The sequence below is a fragment of the Syngnathus floridae genome, chromosome 4 (assembly GCF_059516105.1).
Source record: "Syngnathus floridae isolate MCC-2025c chromosome 4, RoL_Sflo_1.0, whole genome shotgun sequence".
NCBI lineage: Eukaryota > Metazoa > Chordata > Actinopteri > Syngnathiformes > Syngnathidae > Syngnathus > Syngnathus floridae.
Genome location: NC_142416.1, coordinates 10,848,379 through 10,863,424, shown reverse-complemented (window position 1 = coordinate 10,863,424; position 15,046 = coordinate 10,848,379). Strand labels below are relative to the sequence as shown.

The 15,046-nt window shown below is 40.7% G+C and overlaps 2 protein-coding genes across 3 annotated transcripts in view; both read right to left on the bottom strand.

Annotated features, from left to right (window-relative positions):
* The window catches only part of cnnm2b (cyclin and CBS domain divalent metal cation transport mediator 2b), a 31,440-nt gene extending 22,628 nt beyond the window's left edge, over nucleotides 1-8,812 (bottom strand). For both annotated transcript variants that reach the window (XM_088374215.1, XM_088374216.1), the window contains exon 1: nucleotides 7,145-8,812. In XM_088374215.1, coding sequence (XP_088230341.1) covers nucleotides 7,145-8,648 — 1,504 coding nt within the window. In that variant the 5' untranslated portion in view covers nucleotides 8,649-8,812. The remainder of the gene's footprint in view (nucleotides 1-7,144) is intronic.
* Nucleotides 8,813-9,612: 800 nt separating this feature from the next.
* On the bottom strand, nucleotides 9,613-13,958 carry LOC148399043 (arsenite methyltransferase-like). Its single transcript, XM_088373980.1, has 11 exons — nucleotides 13,834-13,958; nucleotides 13,567-13,600; nucleotides 13,010-13,137; nucleotides 12,786-12,936; nucleotides 12,306-12,442; nucleotides 12,127-12,196; nucleotides 11,931-12,012; nucleotides 11,727-11,858; nucleotides 11,449-11,588; nucleotides 11,256-11,378; nucleotides 9,613-10,486 (listed from the first exon to the last, which is right to left on the bottom strand). Exons 1-11 carry the CDS (start codon nucleotides 13,848-13,850, stop codon nucleotides 10,379-10,381), a joined length of 1,122 nt encoding a protein of 373 aa, XP_088230106.1. The 5' UTR covers nucleotides 13,851-13,958; the 3' UTR covers nucleotides 9,613-10,378.
* Between the last annotated feature and the right edge of the window lie 1,088 nt (nucleotides 13,959-15,046).

Genomic DNA, 15,046 nt, shown 5'->3' with positions numbered 1-15,046 from the left:
AGAGTAGGCTAGATGATGAGGAGGAGCTGAGTGAGGCTGTTACTGCAGGATTCGACATCAACGAACCGGGAATGGTCCTGAGTAGAGCCACTACCCAGGATGCATCTACCTGTGGTGCTACACTTCATTAAATGAACCTTCAAGCTGTTCAAACTATGACTGCATTGCATCATATCATGTAATTAATGTTGCCCACTCTGCATCCCGCGGCTCTCCAAAGCCCAAACTATTCAAATTAATCAAATTCAAAGAAACAACACATCAACTGCAACATTATTTACTAGACTTAAAACCAGGGTTGCTATACTTTTGAGATTTCAAACTTTTTCTCAGCCCTTATTCAAATAATCTGTGGCAGTTGAGTTAATTGATGTCTATTGTTGTGATTCTGATCAATATGAATTCTGTCAACGATTGATCGGATGCATATGTGTCAGGATTAATGCCCGACAAGGTGTACGGTTATTAGGGATCAACGGACGACGTGGAAGCATGAACTGACAGGCAGTAGAGGACGGTTGCCTCTGTGCACTTCCAAGTGTTTTTTTTCACGACACTTCATGAACTTGACTTGGCTGATCAGATTTACGTAAATACATTCATTTCAAATATATTATTCTGTATCGGATATATAACTGTAAAATACAACATGTCACATGTCTTTTCTTCCAATAAAAACATATACGACTTTTAACTTGATCATCCATCCATCCATCCATCCATCCATCCATCCATCCATCCATCCATCCATCCATCCATCCATCCATCCATCCATCCATCCATCCATCCATCCATCCATCCATCCATCCATCCATCCATCCATCCATCCATCCATCCATCCATCATCCGAACCGCTTCGCTGCAATTACATGCCAACTTGGTCATCCCTCCAGTTTCTTTGACAAACTGTATCTGATCATTTGATTAATTGATGGAATAATTGATTGTAAATTATTTGATGGTGACAGACCATTATTAGCGACTTTTAGTTTGACACAAGGATTTGGATCAGGACAGGATTGAGATCGGCCCACCCACGAGGATGCAGTATTGGTATTGGATATGAAAAAGTGATCTCGAGCCGAGTCCCTACTTTACAATTGTTCAACCATGGCCACTCAAATAATGATCACATCAACAGGGGGCCTGTACCGACCACACTGTGCACATTTCTTTGTGATTCAGGTTAAATTTTTCTATCAGGATTGACTTGAACAAGATATGACGCCTATAAAATGTCAAAATGCAAAAAGAGGAACACAGAAGTAATCTTTTCTTAAAGGCTTAAAACATACCATGTAAAAACACTAAATACTAAATTATTTCTTATTATTATTATTGTATTATGGGCCAGGACCAGCGACTTGACCACAACATGACTTAACCAAATAGGTTTAATGTAGAACACTGGATGAATTGATGTGCTTTGAGGAGACAAAGCTAGCAACTATATGGGGCTCGTTTAATTTTCCAAGAGCAACAACAAAGTTTATACAGATCAGACCAACATGGATGCTGCCAGAGCAGTGATGTACGGTATATACTGTGTATATATATTTTTAAAAACAGCAAAAAATGTCAGTCAAGAATTTTCTCAATGGAATGTTTTCTACTCTGCTCCTTGTTGGATTTAGAAAAAAAATGATGGCTGCTTGTCAAGACCTTGAGTGGTGCCTTGGAACTGATTGGCCTGAAATGTCAGCAGGAAGAATGATTATCCTGCAACCTAAAAATGACATGTTCACCAAGTGCATCAACTTCAGTGATCTGATCTGGCTTGTGTTTTCTACATGGAATCATATTGCAATAGCTGTGTCAACAATGCACAAAGAGTGACATCAAACCTGAGTAATCAATAAATTCAACAAAAGAGGACATTTAAAAAAAAAAAGACAGTCTTGAGCATTTTTTTGTGCTTTCTTAATAGCTTGTAATGGCAGCAGACAAAATTAACCTACAACCTTCTCTTATTTAAACTCCAAGTCAGGTTTACATTATTCAGTTTCACAAACGCATTAATTTGTTCATAATACTTTAAGTTCTTCATCTGATTATGATTATAGCACCTTTGTCATATCCATTATCCAGAGAAATAAATCCAATGGTACTTGCAGAGTATATTGTGTAATATATACTATCAATTTCAACATTACATAAATTTATCGGAAGAAAATTGGAGAGAGAATGTTTTGCACAAGTCCACACTTTTTTTTTTAACACGGGATGAGTTGTGGGAGAGGGGTGATGTATGTTAAGGGTAGTCATAATGCCAGACTGGCTTTGGGAATGCTCTGTGCCTTGATTCACACTCCTGTTGTACTAATCGGGTCTTAAAAGGCCACTCCATTTTGAACCAGAATCTGAAGAATGTAGGCTAATTCAAAAGCCAGCCTTTTAACACAACAAACTTTGCCAAGGAAGCCCAAAAGGTCAAACTAGCCACTAAATCGCCCAATGTCAAACAGCCATATTTTTTTCTTTTTTTTTTTTGGGTGAGAGAAAAATTGAAAAATTAGCAGGCTACTATTTTGTGTTTTTTTTCATTCACCTGTGTTTGAATTTTCTGTGTGATTCAGTGTGATTGACTTTTTATGCACACACACATTATGGAATCATTTAAAAATTACTTAAGTTATATGACTTATTTACGCTCCATGTACAACACTTTTTATGCAGCGGTGTTTGTTTGAGTCGGGTTGGGGTGAAATGGGTTGAGTTGAGCTAGAGGTAAAATAATGATATACCCAGCCTGATCTGTGACTATCAAGAGACTTTTTTTGCAAAACTGAGGGACAAAGGAGCACTTCTGTGGTTGTACAATTCAAATCTGAAAGAAAAATGCGACTCCAAAGTTTCACAAAACCTGGGAATTCAAAGTGCCATTATGTAAGACTTCACGCAAGACGTCAACACGTGTCACATGACCTTAGTTCTGTGAGCATCAAGGGATTTAACTGTAGCGCTTTTTGTTTTTGGGGTGGGGTTGTTTTGGATAACATAAGTGCGTGCACGGCCAAAAGCAGTGATATATATATACTATTAAAAAAAAAGCAGGGGGTGTACTCCAATTGCCATATTTAGCTACGACAGTGAATACTTTTCACAGAGAAAACTGAAATATTCAAAAGTGATTTTGGATGGCGACCAGTTCAGGGTGGACTAAGACTGCTGGGATCGGCTCCAGCACTACCGTGACCCTCGTGAGGATAAGCACATTTTGGACGTGAGGGCAATAACACTTTGTAATTCATTATTACACATACTCAACCAGAACTATTTTACAGTTTTAATTTCAATAAATGTCGATACCGTTAATAAAGGTTTTAGGGTGGTGCACTGTTTGACAGCGGTAAGTTTCTCTTTGCCATTATCTCAGAGCCTGGAACAGATTATTTTACATTTTACGTAAATGTTCTACTTGATCGGCAGAACAAGTTGTCTGGACTTTACAGGGGTGTCCCGAAAAAGTGAGGATTAAGTCGTTTTACCAATAATGACGTCATTCAATCCCAACACTTGCACCATGGGGTACTGAGCAAACACTTTGACTCACTTTCCAGTAAGACGCTCGCCATACAAACACAAAGAAGGAATAATGTCATTGCAATCAAATCACAACATTACCGGTACTATTTCAACATGATCAACAAGGGGAAATAAGTAGCAAAGAGTCAGTGAAGGCCGTTGGATCTGAACTAAGCATAGATTGGCCTATATTGCAGCAATCAGGGATCTGGATCATGACGTGCTGGGCCGCATGGAGGCTTTTTCACTGAAGGCCTTCCTCCCAAACATTGCAGCAAATGCTGGTTGATTTATATATTCAATGGACTGATATGAATGGGGGAAATGTTCCTCTCAGCTCTATAGGGTCAAATCTCCCTCCCACATTTAACTTAGGTCAGGTGTCTTGCCTTACCCATGGGGACAGGAGGTTAGTGCAGTGGAGCCAAGAAACTGGACATAACCTGATTTAAACCCCTCAAACAATCTTTCATCACTTATAGGTCGGTCACACTGCATGCCAGTGAACTTCCAGGAATATCATAAATGCTGGATGTCATGGAGGGGGGCAAATTCCTCTTTCTTACTCTGCTACTTGGTTTGGTCCCAAAGTGAGCCTCTCATTAAAGAGCAAACCTTGAGCTGAGTGAACAACCCCTGGATGCCAGTCATTGTGGCAGTCACAGTGAGAAAGCGCAATTAGTGAAAGGGTCAGAAATTTCCAGAAGGGTGTCAGTCTCAATTTGTTAACTCCAAATGAAACCCCTGAGCCAAGCTTTGATACACACTTAGGACTGCACTAGCAACTTTTTAATTGTAAACTGACCTTTTGCATGACTTTATTTACTTCAATTGGTGGTTTCTTTAATTGTCCATGGTATACAATTAAAAAAAAAAAAAAACGTTCACATCTTCCCATTAGACCACTCCATAATAATCTGGTACATTTAGGTTTAATACCAGTTCTGGAAAGAATAGTACAGTTCCTTGATTATCAAACTGTTTTGTTCAGTGTTATTCAGTTTTTATCAATTCACTCTTGCATTTGTAAAGCCTCTTGTGTGTTCCGGTCAGAAAGATGGGTATTTTATAGTCTTAGTTTAATAACAGCACTTGTCTTGCTACCAAAAATTTTACATTTTCACTACGTTTTCTGATGTTTTTTTCATCCATATTGCCAACCCAGAAAGAATCAGTATCAGTCGAGGAAAAACGATGCTATCTCTGATTTTGTAATAATGGTTTTGCTACAGTGAAACTGTAACTACTTGCGATTTGTGAGACCATCTAATGCAGTCATAATTCATTACTTCACAAAATATTACACACATTAATACCCCGACAAATCCTCCGCTGTCCAGAGACTTGGAAAGCTTTTTTTTCCCAATTCAAATTTTTTATAATGCTCCTGTTGGAGCCTGTAACATTGCACATTTGTCACTTTTGTGACCAATATTAGACAACTGTCTACAAATAAATAAACAATGACTTACATTACGAGGCCTTTTGAACTGAGCGTGTGCGTTGAACAGAACCAGACTGACGAGAAACTGACCCTGTCGGCCTTCCTTCAACAGTTGCTTATGACCTCCGCAAGAGGCCGGAGGCAAATTCCTTCTACTGCTCATGTCGTAATAACATTCTGTGCCAGCTGCGTATCGGAACCGGACCTACAGTATATAACGACGCATTTTTCAACTATACAGGTGTAAAGTGAAAGATCCACACAAGTTAATTGTAATTGATGTTAATGAATACAAGAAGGCCTGTGTGAAGTGTAACGATACCTGCTCCAACATAGACAACAGATGAGAAAAATGAACATGGGAATTGACTACTGGCAAAATTAGAAATATATTGTATTTGTTCTCCTTGGAAAATCAGCTCAAAAGCTTCGGTACGTTTCATGCTTCCGTCAGCAAAGAAACAGTAAATGATGAAAACACCCCCGCCCCCCTGCTAGTGTATTACATAATGCTAATTTGGCAAGGAGAGTTACACCTAAATTCTGGTAATGGAGCTCAATGATTTGCTCTGTTTTCCACCCCAATTAATCCTCTTAAAGATAAGTGAATTTTCGAATTAACACAGAATGCACCTTAAGTGTTAATAGGGATACTATAAGAATGAGTTCTATCAAACGTTAAGCGTTTGCAAGGACAAGTGTGGAAGGACTTCAAAATGTTCTTGTTTGCTGAGGACCGTTTTATATATACAGCATTCCCTTGCTGTATCACGGTTCACTTTTCACTGCCTCACTGTTTGCAGACTTTTGTGGGGGTGTCAATGTATCATGCTTTGATTCATTCATTTATTTTACAGCATAGGAATAGTCAACGGCAAATGGAGTGCACGTATTTATTTTATCGAAAAAAAGGGAATGGATGAGGACTCCGAATCAAAAGCTATGTTCTTTTGTGCTCGTCCCCTTCTGGGAGTTGAGCACTCTCCTCTCACGGCACGCAGCATGTGTTAAGTCTTCATTTTACATTTTAATTTAGAAGGAAGGAAAAAAAAAAACGAAATAAATAAATAATAATAATAATAAAATCAACGTCACCTTCCTAAATTGTACCTATTGCGTGCCTTTTTTGGAACGTAACAACCACAATAATGCCCAAGGAACACATACACACGTATATTAGATAGATACTAAACAGATCGATAGATACAGTAGTGTATAAAGTAGCCAAATGAGGTAACAAAATCATTAAAACAATAATGCAGTGCAATTCTATACCACAAATAATTAAAATTGATCTTTACCTTGGTTGTAAATGTTTGTGTAACTTGTTACGGTCAAACATACAGTACCTACAGTAATAATCTGGCTGCAATTAGTATGGATAGAGGCTGAGGGGGAGTGACGTGCCAAACTTCAGGTAAACTGCGTGAGGTAAACATCTTTGTCAAACATCATGCGCATACACACAACACACGAGGGGGGGCAGGAGGGGCTTGAGGGTTTTAGAGGCTGTTATTCATTATCCACATGACTGCATTCCAGGGCTGGACAAAAGAAGTTATCACCACCATCACTCAGAGGCGAGTAAGCGAGAGGGATTTAAGCAGGTTCTCAAACAAGATGCCCCTACCTGATAACCTTAAGTCTTGCACTTCCACCATTCCCACGTGTCCTAATGCATTCACAAATTGGAGAGGGGCGGGGGTCAGGGCGGAGGGGGGCATAGCTAAAATGTCTGAATGAGACTGACATGAAAAGGACAGAGGGCAGGAGCTCAAACATAGAGAAACTCTGAGAACATAACACCGAGTGGAAGTGATGGAGGACGATAAGGAGACAGGAAGTGAGCACAGAGGTTGTGACAAGTGCGCCTCGTTAAAGACGTCACTGCAACAATGCTTTGTAAGGCCGAAATAAGAAAGGGGGAAAAAATGTGCCTTCTCTTCTTCATCCCCGTAACTTTCAGATTTACACACACTTGACCTTTCACTTCCAGCCGCGTTGGAGAGAGGAAGAGAGGCGAAAGGTCAACATGTGAGGGTCAAGAGGGATTATGTCGAACATGTAGTGTGCTTGTCTTTTTGCATCAGTTCAGGGTTGAAGGGAGTGGAACAAAACAAAATGAACTTGACATAATGCGAGCCATCATACAAGGAGAGTGTCAAACAAACTCACCTTTCTTAAACTCTTCCAGCATTGCATCCAGCTTGGTGTCATTGAAGACAAAGTGCAACGGGTGGCTATAAAACTTTGTGATGGTTTTGAGTGGCGTGCAATCATCCGGGTCAACAAAGGCCAGGTCCTTGACAAAGAGAAGGTCTACTATGTTGGACCTCTCGCCCTCAAAGACCGGAATGCGCGTGTATCCACTCTTCATGATTTCGGACATGGTGTTGAAGTCAAGGGTGGCGTCCCAGGGTATCATGAAGCAATCTCGAAGAGGCGTCATCACAACTTCCACGGTTTTAGTCCTCAACTCCAGGGCACCCTGGATGATGTTGAGCTCCTCCTTGACCAGGTCATTGTAAGGATCCGTGACACGCAGCATCTCCAGAAGCTTCTCCCGGTTGTACACAGTTCCGATCTCCTGCCCCAGCAGGTAGTCGAGCAGTTTGCTCACTGGGTAGGAAGCTGGGAAGGTGAGCAACATAAAGAACTTTGTCAGAAAAATGGTGTTGGCACCCACGGCCAGGCCGTGTCGGGAGCATATGGCCTGTGGCACAATTTCCCCAAAGATGACTATTCCAATGGTGGACATGACCACGGCTATCAAGCCTGAACCAGCGATATCATCCAGCAGGATGGTCAGCGTCGTGTTCACCAACACGTTACCGAGCAGAAGCGAGCAAAGCAAATAATTCCCTTGGCTCCTGACAGGCTCGATCTTTTTGGCGTAGTTTTTCTCCCTTTCCGTGCCACAGTTCTGAACTATCTGGAGCTCCATGGGGTCCAGAGCCATGAGGCCCAGGTTCAAGCCGCTGAACATGCCAGACAGACAGAGCAGCATTGAGATGAAGATGACCTGGAGCCAGAAAGGTAGTAAAAACTTTTTCTCCTCCACTACGATCACCCTGGTGTCGTCGCCATCGTGGTAAATCCAGGTGTTCTCCGTCCACGGGTCGTGCATTCCAGCCGCGGCAGGTGCGGAGGTGGCAATGCAAAGGTAATAGGCTTTGCTCCTCTCCGTCTTCCGCAGAGGTTTGACCTCGATCTCAACTATTCCTGAAGTCTTTCGGTTCACAACAATGTTTGGTAATATGATGATATCTGAAGTCCTGATGCCGCAAGGATGCGAGCCAGAGAAGTCCTCTTGGCTGTGGTTATCCCCCGAGGAGCTGTCAAGGCTCAGCCCCGCCTGGTTCCTCTCGTGCTCCGTGAAGGCAATCTTGGACCAGGTCTCGTTGTTGATGTTCTGCCCGTACACTCTTAATTTGATCCGAGAGCGCTCACTCACCCGCAAGTAGCCTTTATCCATGAAGGAAATGTCGTCCGTGTCCTCCAGACGCAGGCCACTGATGACGGTCTCCTCGAACCCTTCCTTGCCACTTGTCGAGGTGACAAAACAACCAGTGACAGTCAAGAAAATTAATGTCAACGCGCGGACCCGGTTCGCTGACGCCATTTTTGCAGCGGTGGGTGCAGGGGATAACGGCTCTGCCATAATGACCACTATTGGCATGCAACCTGCTGAATGAAAATGACTTTGTCAAATCAGAACCAGTCAGAGTCCGCCTTCATCTCCGCAGAGGGTTGCCGTGACTCGCGCATCAGGACCTCTTCTTTCCCACTACGTGTACGACAGTGGTCCCTCCGCCAGACCAGGGTAAGTGGCTAACTCGTGCCTGCATTGATTTCGCGCAGACAGATGCCGTCGGGGGCCAATCAGAAAACGGCTCCGGGACGGGGGCGGGGCGGCCGCTGCCACAGTGACGAATCAAATTCCAAAACAAGTGCACCTCATGTTAAGAAATGGACAAGAGCCACTCGTGACTTTTGGTACAGACTATATTCAAGTTTAAGAGCTCGACACCTAGTCTAAATTATTACAACGTGGGCTATGTCTCCGTATTGGCCAGGTTTTGGTGACGTCAGCATGTTGTCAAATCGTTCTTTTTATTGATCACTTAGCTCTTGAACATTTAGCAAGCACAATAAGTTCTCACGCTCGATAGGTATAAACACGTACTTCTCCTATGTTTTAAGCAATTTTTGCAAGTGCCGAGCTGCTTTTCTGTTTTTTCTTATCTATTAAGATAAAAAATACGACTTTTTTTTTTCCCTTAAAACTGCGTGATGTCGAGCCCTTAATGCAATATGCTGATTCACCAATTGCACACAGCGATGGTGACTCATAATCCGTGCAGAAAGACTCATAACATAATGGGAATAGTATGTCGTGATTTAGCTGAGATGATTTCAATTTCTCTTATGGAAATGTGTATGTATAGACACAGTGGTCTTGGGTGACATAGCCTCATTAACATTATGTACATGGCATTCACAGACTGTACTAGGTTATGCAGTTATCTTCACTCATCCTTTTACTCACTGCCTCTATAAATGTCAACACTAAATGAATAGAATACAATACAATGTTATTTATATGGCCCATAGAAAGTGTCTGGAAATATGAGGCATTGATGTTTACAAAGCAGGATCAGAAACATTTATTGCCATATTACAAACACAATGATTAATGTGATGGACATTTTGATTGATGAGAACTGGAAATAAGGCAACAAAAAATAAACAAAACAAGTGCACAATATGATTAATGATCCCAGGTTGGCAAATTTTATGATTTTTTAAAAAAAAAACAGTAATCCATTGTTTCTCTTAAAAAGGTGTGAGTTGGTCTGCTTGTTACTCGTCAATAGATGCTACAGCTAATTGTTAACTTTCAAACTTAGTCCGTAGCAAACGACATTTGTAATCCACAGGTAAAAGGAGACTTTGAAGCAAACAACAAATGTATACTAGTGATAGATTTTGGGGTATTTGGGATTGTTGGTAATGTTTCATGTCATGTCTTCTGTAGACTGCTTTGTTATAGCTGCAGCAGCTATGAAAGTGCTATTTAAAGACGAATTGAGTTGAATTAAAGATGCTCAAAAAGTGTTTTAAAATGTCTAAAATTATGTGCATCCCGTTAGAATTTGTTGAACAAGTCATGATTTCTCATGTTGTATCAAGAGGCCTTAATGTCGCAACAACATGCCATGTCTTACCATATTGTATTTAATCCTTTATCCCTAAAGTGCACTTTATTGTAATTGGACATGGACTCCATAAACACACATCCAGAAACAGCAACGTGCATTTGTGACATTCACACGACTGTTACACTACCACGTGATAACATTATGTTACAGAGATTCTGAACGTTGCAGCAGTGTTCTACTCCCAGAATCACTCGAAGCAGGTTGCAGATTGTGTACTGCAGCACCCCCCTGTGGCTAAACCTGTATTCTGTTTCTGCAGCTGCGCGGCCAGCTCAAAAGGGTCCCCAGAGATTGCCTGAAGTGCCACAAGTAACAGGACATCACACTTTTGGATTATGTCACATTTCCCCCAAGGCAATTCTAAGAAGTGTGCAAGAGTACATTTCAAAATAACATTCTTTTGTTATTTTCTACATTCTATATAGTAATGTAAAAAAATGTGTCTGTATCAATGGAGGCTCTGTGCCAGTTTACAAGTGGTGTAGTGTTTTACTTTTGTTTTAATCACTTCCAAACATTGTTTACTAAATTGTCTGAAAAGAGCCAAACAAAAGTATTTGTAAAACTAACAAACACAGTTGATTACAGTGCCAGTCCAAAGGTTCAACAATGAACTCTGATCGTAGACGTACTATCTAGGGAATCGAAATGCAACATCTGTATTATGTATGTAAAAATGAGCTTTCGAAGTGATTTGAGCGATTGGATTGTTGATGAATCATCTGGTGTTGCTCATGACATGTATGCATTCACAGAATAACCATGAGAGTTGATATGAAAGCATTCCATGAGCTAGAGAAGAGAGCATTCCTTCCTGTTAAAGGTTCCCAGCATGCCTCCGCAGTTTGGTTATGACTCTGAGACAGCTGCTTGACCTTGCGCTCGTGGATGAGTGCATATGTGTGCTTGCAGTGTGTGTGCGTGCGTGAGAATGTCCAGCATGTTTCCTCCACTGTGAAGTTAAGACAGTGGGCCTCTGTGGGCATGTCCGTGATTTTTAATTGATGCTGCAGAGTAACAACACAAATGCATTTCAGCATACTATATTCTAAAGTATCACTGACCTTCGGTTTTGGTACACAAGATTCACAAGAGTCTTCTGATGGCTGGAAAGTGAAGGCCTGTGCATATCTGGATTGCATCAGGATGGCAGCTAGTTCGCCGTCGACCTCTGCCACTTGATTAGTCTGTCAGATAGAAATATTTGTGGAACTTCAGTTCAAAATCAGCAAGAGCTGATGCTGAGGAGCTACATACCTTGAAGGTATACTGACAGTCAAAGTGGAGGGAGTCTTCCGCCCCTGTAATATTTCCATTATAAATGACTTTACATGGCTTTAGGCTGCCTTTTGGAACCTTAAACAGACGATATGTAGCAGAGACAAACTTGAAGTCACCTGTAATGCAGAACAAATGAAAAGAAATAATCAGTATGTCCAATGGTGGTACGTTAGAAAATGAAGTTAGTATAATCCACACAGACAGGTTACAATAACAATACAAAAACAGCAAAAAGACAGAAACAAGCATCACACCCAGAATGGCTCGCATTTCGTTGTTGTTAACAGTGATAACGTTGGCTTTGACGAGCCTCGGCGGTCTGAATCCTACTTCTTCGGCCAACTGTAGCAGATCTTTGTACCATAGCGCACCTCCGAATCCCTCACCTGTCGTGGAAAATTGCATGATCAAACTCGGGCATGTGTCCGCAGCATATACAGTTGAGTACAAATACACACCCCAAAGAACTTTGTTGTTTTTAATTTCCTCAGTTTGTCTTCCACTGCTGTACATGTCACTGAAGAATAACTCACCACCATCCTAACCATCGGTCGAGCAAGCACATTAAGTTGTTTGTTGGTCAGGACACAATTATCACTACTGATGAAATTTGATTAGACAATGACATCAAATGTGAGTTGAATATGAGTCTACCTTGAGCACGTTGTAAGCTTCGGTCAGGACTTGCTTCTTGTCTGGAGAAAGATTCACCACACAGTTGGAGCTAAGTAATGAAAGGGACTATTTCAAAACATTTCCACAATTGCAGGACTCAGATTTGAAGTGTGAAACTAACTGAAAGAGAGCAGGAGGCAAGAAGAAGCACATCTTACATGATGATATCAAAAGAGTTCTTTTCCAGACCTGCCTCTGGTAAGGCCTCGATGAAGCCCTGGACAAAAGTCACATTGGGCTTCTTGTAGCCAAACTCCTTCATGTGAAAGTCCACATGTTTCCTGGCCACTTCAAGCTAGATGACATAAGAGATTTAAATCACAATTCAAGATGTCCATATGATAAAGCCCATCAATTATTATTGAGTTAAAATCAAAAACATGAAGCTGATGCATGCTTTGAGATGGCTACTGTTTCTTTCTGGTGATAAAATAATGCGCTTGGTCGTATTATGTCAAAGTGACAAAAGCAGGATAAAAAGTACTGTTTAAATACCTACTGTATTCTAACTAAACTGGGAAATTTTTCATTGTGAGATTAATTAATTTAAGGTTACAGTGCATTTTAGGTTCATTGAAATTTCAGCCGGACATCCCTGATATTTTGAGTATAAATTTCTGGATTTGGCTTGAGTTTACCTGATCCTCTGTCATGTCGATGCCAGTGACATGGCCTGCCTCTCCTACCAGTTGGCTTAATATGTAGCAGTCTCGACCACTTCCGCAGCCCAGGTCCAGAATACTGCATCCCTCCAAACACTCTGGTACAGCCAAACCACAACCGTAGTATCTGACGGGGAGAAAACCACACAAAATTACAGACTGCTTTGCCAATAAAGTGCATGAACATATTCAGCAGCAACCTGTCAGTCACATCAGGATGGACTTTCTTCATAGCCTGGAGGATGAGTTTTGGGATGGGCCCCACTGGAGCCACACAGACATTACTCTGTACATCTGACGTCTTCTGCAACGTCTTTCCATAATAATCCTACATGGAAGGTAAATAAATACGCGGCTGTGAGAGCAACAACTTTAAAATAGAGCACCACCCTGCAAAATCAGAATCAGCTTTACTGGCCAAGTACGTCAATCACATTAGATTTCATTTGCTTTCGGCTTTTCGACTTAGAGGAGTAGTTAACAATTGCTATTTGATCTAAATAAAGAAGAAGGAAAACAAAGACTGCAAACACACAACTCATTTTGTTTAGTTGATATGACAGCATTAGAATTAGTCAAGTAAAGTGAAGTCATGATTCAGTGATAAATCAAAAACAATTAAGAAAACTCTAAGAAAATCAATCATTTTCACAGCTCACCAGTGACGCATATTGGTCAGGGTTAGGTGACTACCAAAATAATGATAATAATAAATTGAAGCAATAATGATATTAGTATTTGAAGTGTTTTATCCTACCTTAACGTCCAGATGAACGGTGGTATCGACAAAGCTTTAAAAACAAATTATTGGATCAATGAATGCAATGAGTAAATACGATAGAAGCTAGCAAAAATTCCAGGTCAAACTTTGCTGCGTTGCACTTATTGTCACGATTTTTGACAGCGTGCAGACGTTTCGACAACCTCGGCTGAAAGAAATTACGGCCGTACTACCCTGAAAATACCCGATCTCGTCTGCTCTCGAAAATAGAGACAAGTTCTGCGTGTTTGTGGGTGCTGTTACCTAGTGTTATCAGCCATTATTGATGGTTCATGAAAAGTCCACAACACGGTTGCGAAAGTTGTGTGGAATAAGAGCTCAGTTAAGATGTCCGTTTGAGGGAGGGTTCAAAAAGCACTTTATGCACATGACAAGAGCACACCCTGTGCTTCACTATATGAAATTACATGAGTTCAGATAGGAATCGAAAGAAACACGTCAGTGACTAATAAAGGCGTTGAAAGAGAATTTTCAGCGATAAGAAAAATCAGTGCAATTGCCCAAATAAATTGAAAAATGCATGTATGGCTTCCATGTATTTAATGATTTATTCACTGACAAAAGAAGTAGGATTCATTCTTGAATGTTTCAGGAATATCTGCTCAGATTCTGTCAAATGTTTCAGAACTCATTGGACAGCGTTTAACAATGTAGATGAAAAATGAGCCGAAGTATCCCGTGAAAGCAGCCAAAATGCCTTTTAAGGCAATGAAGTGTGATGTTATGCAATGGCCAAGTCAATCAATCATCCATCCATTTTCTAAACCGCTTATACGTAGCTTGACCTGAACAGGACGAGACACAAAAATGGGAACACCAGATATTCATCATACTTTACAATATTGCTCCCTTTATATGCCATCAAGACCAAAATGTGGAAGCTCCAGAACAAGACTTTGATAATGACTTGCAGAGGCCACTCACTGGGTGGACACAGCTTTAATATTAATTTGTTAAAATGTTGTGGAGCTGGCTCAGCAGTCACTGGGAGCTACGTTTTTTGTGAGTGACAGTAGCCACTCTGGAAGGCAACTTAACTGTAGTCTCTTTTATGGCACATGAGCAAATTTCTCTTGGAGATAGAAAACCTTTTTACCTGTTTTTACTATGGATGTTTATTTCCCCCTGGAATCAATAAAGTATCTATCTATCTATCTATCTATCTATCTATCTATCTATCTATCTATCTATCTATCTATCTATCTATCTATCTATCTATCTATCTAGTGACGGATAATGCTTCATGTTGAATAAAATTCAACCACAGTGTACATTTAACTTTAACAACGATGATGAGCTAATATCCTACACACTATACAATACGCCTTGAAAAAGTTCTTCAAAGGTGAAAAATGTTGCACAGATTACAAATGCAAGTCCATTTTTTAACATTATAGACATTATATACAAAGTTATGCATGCAACCTACTTGGTGCATAAATGCATTTATCTTATA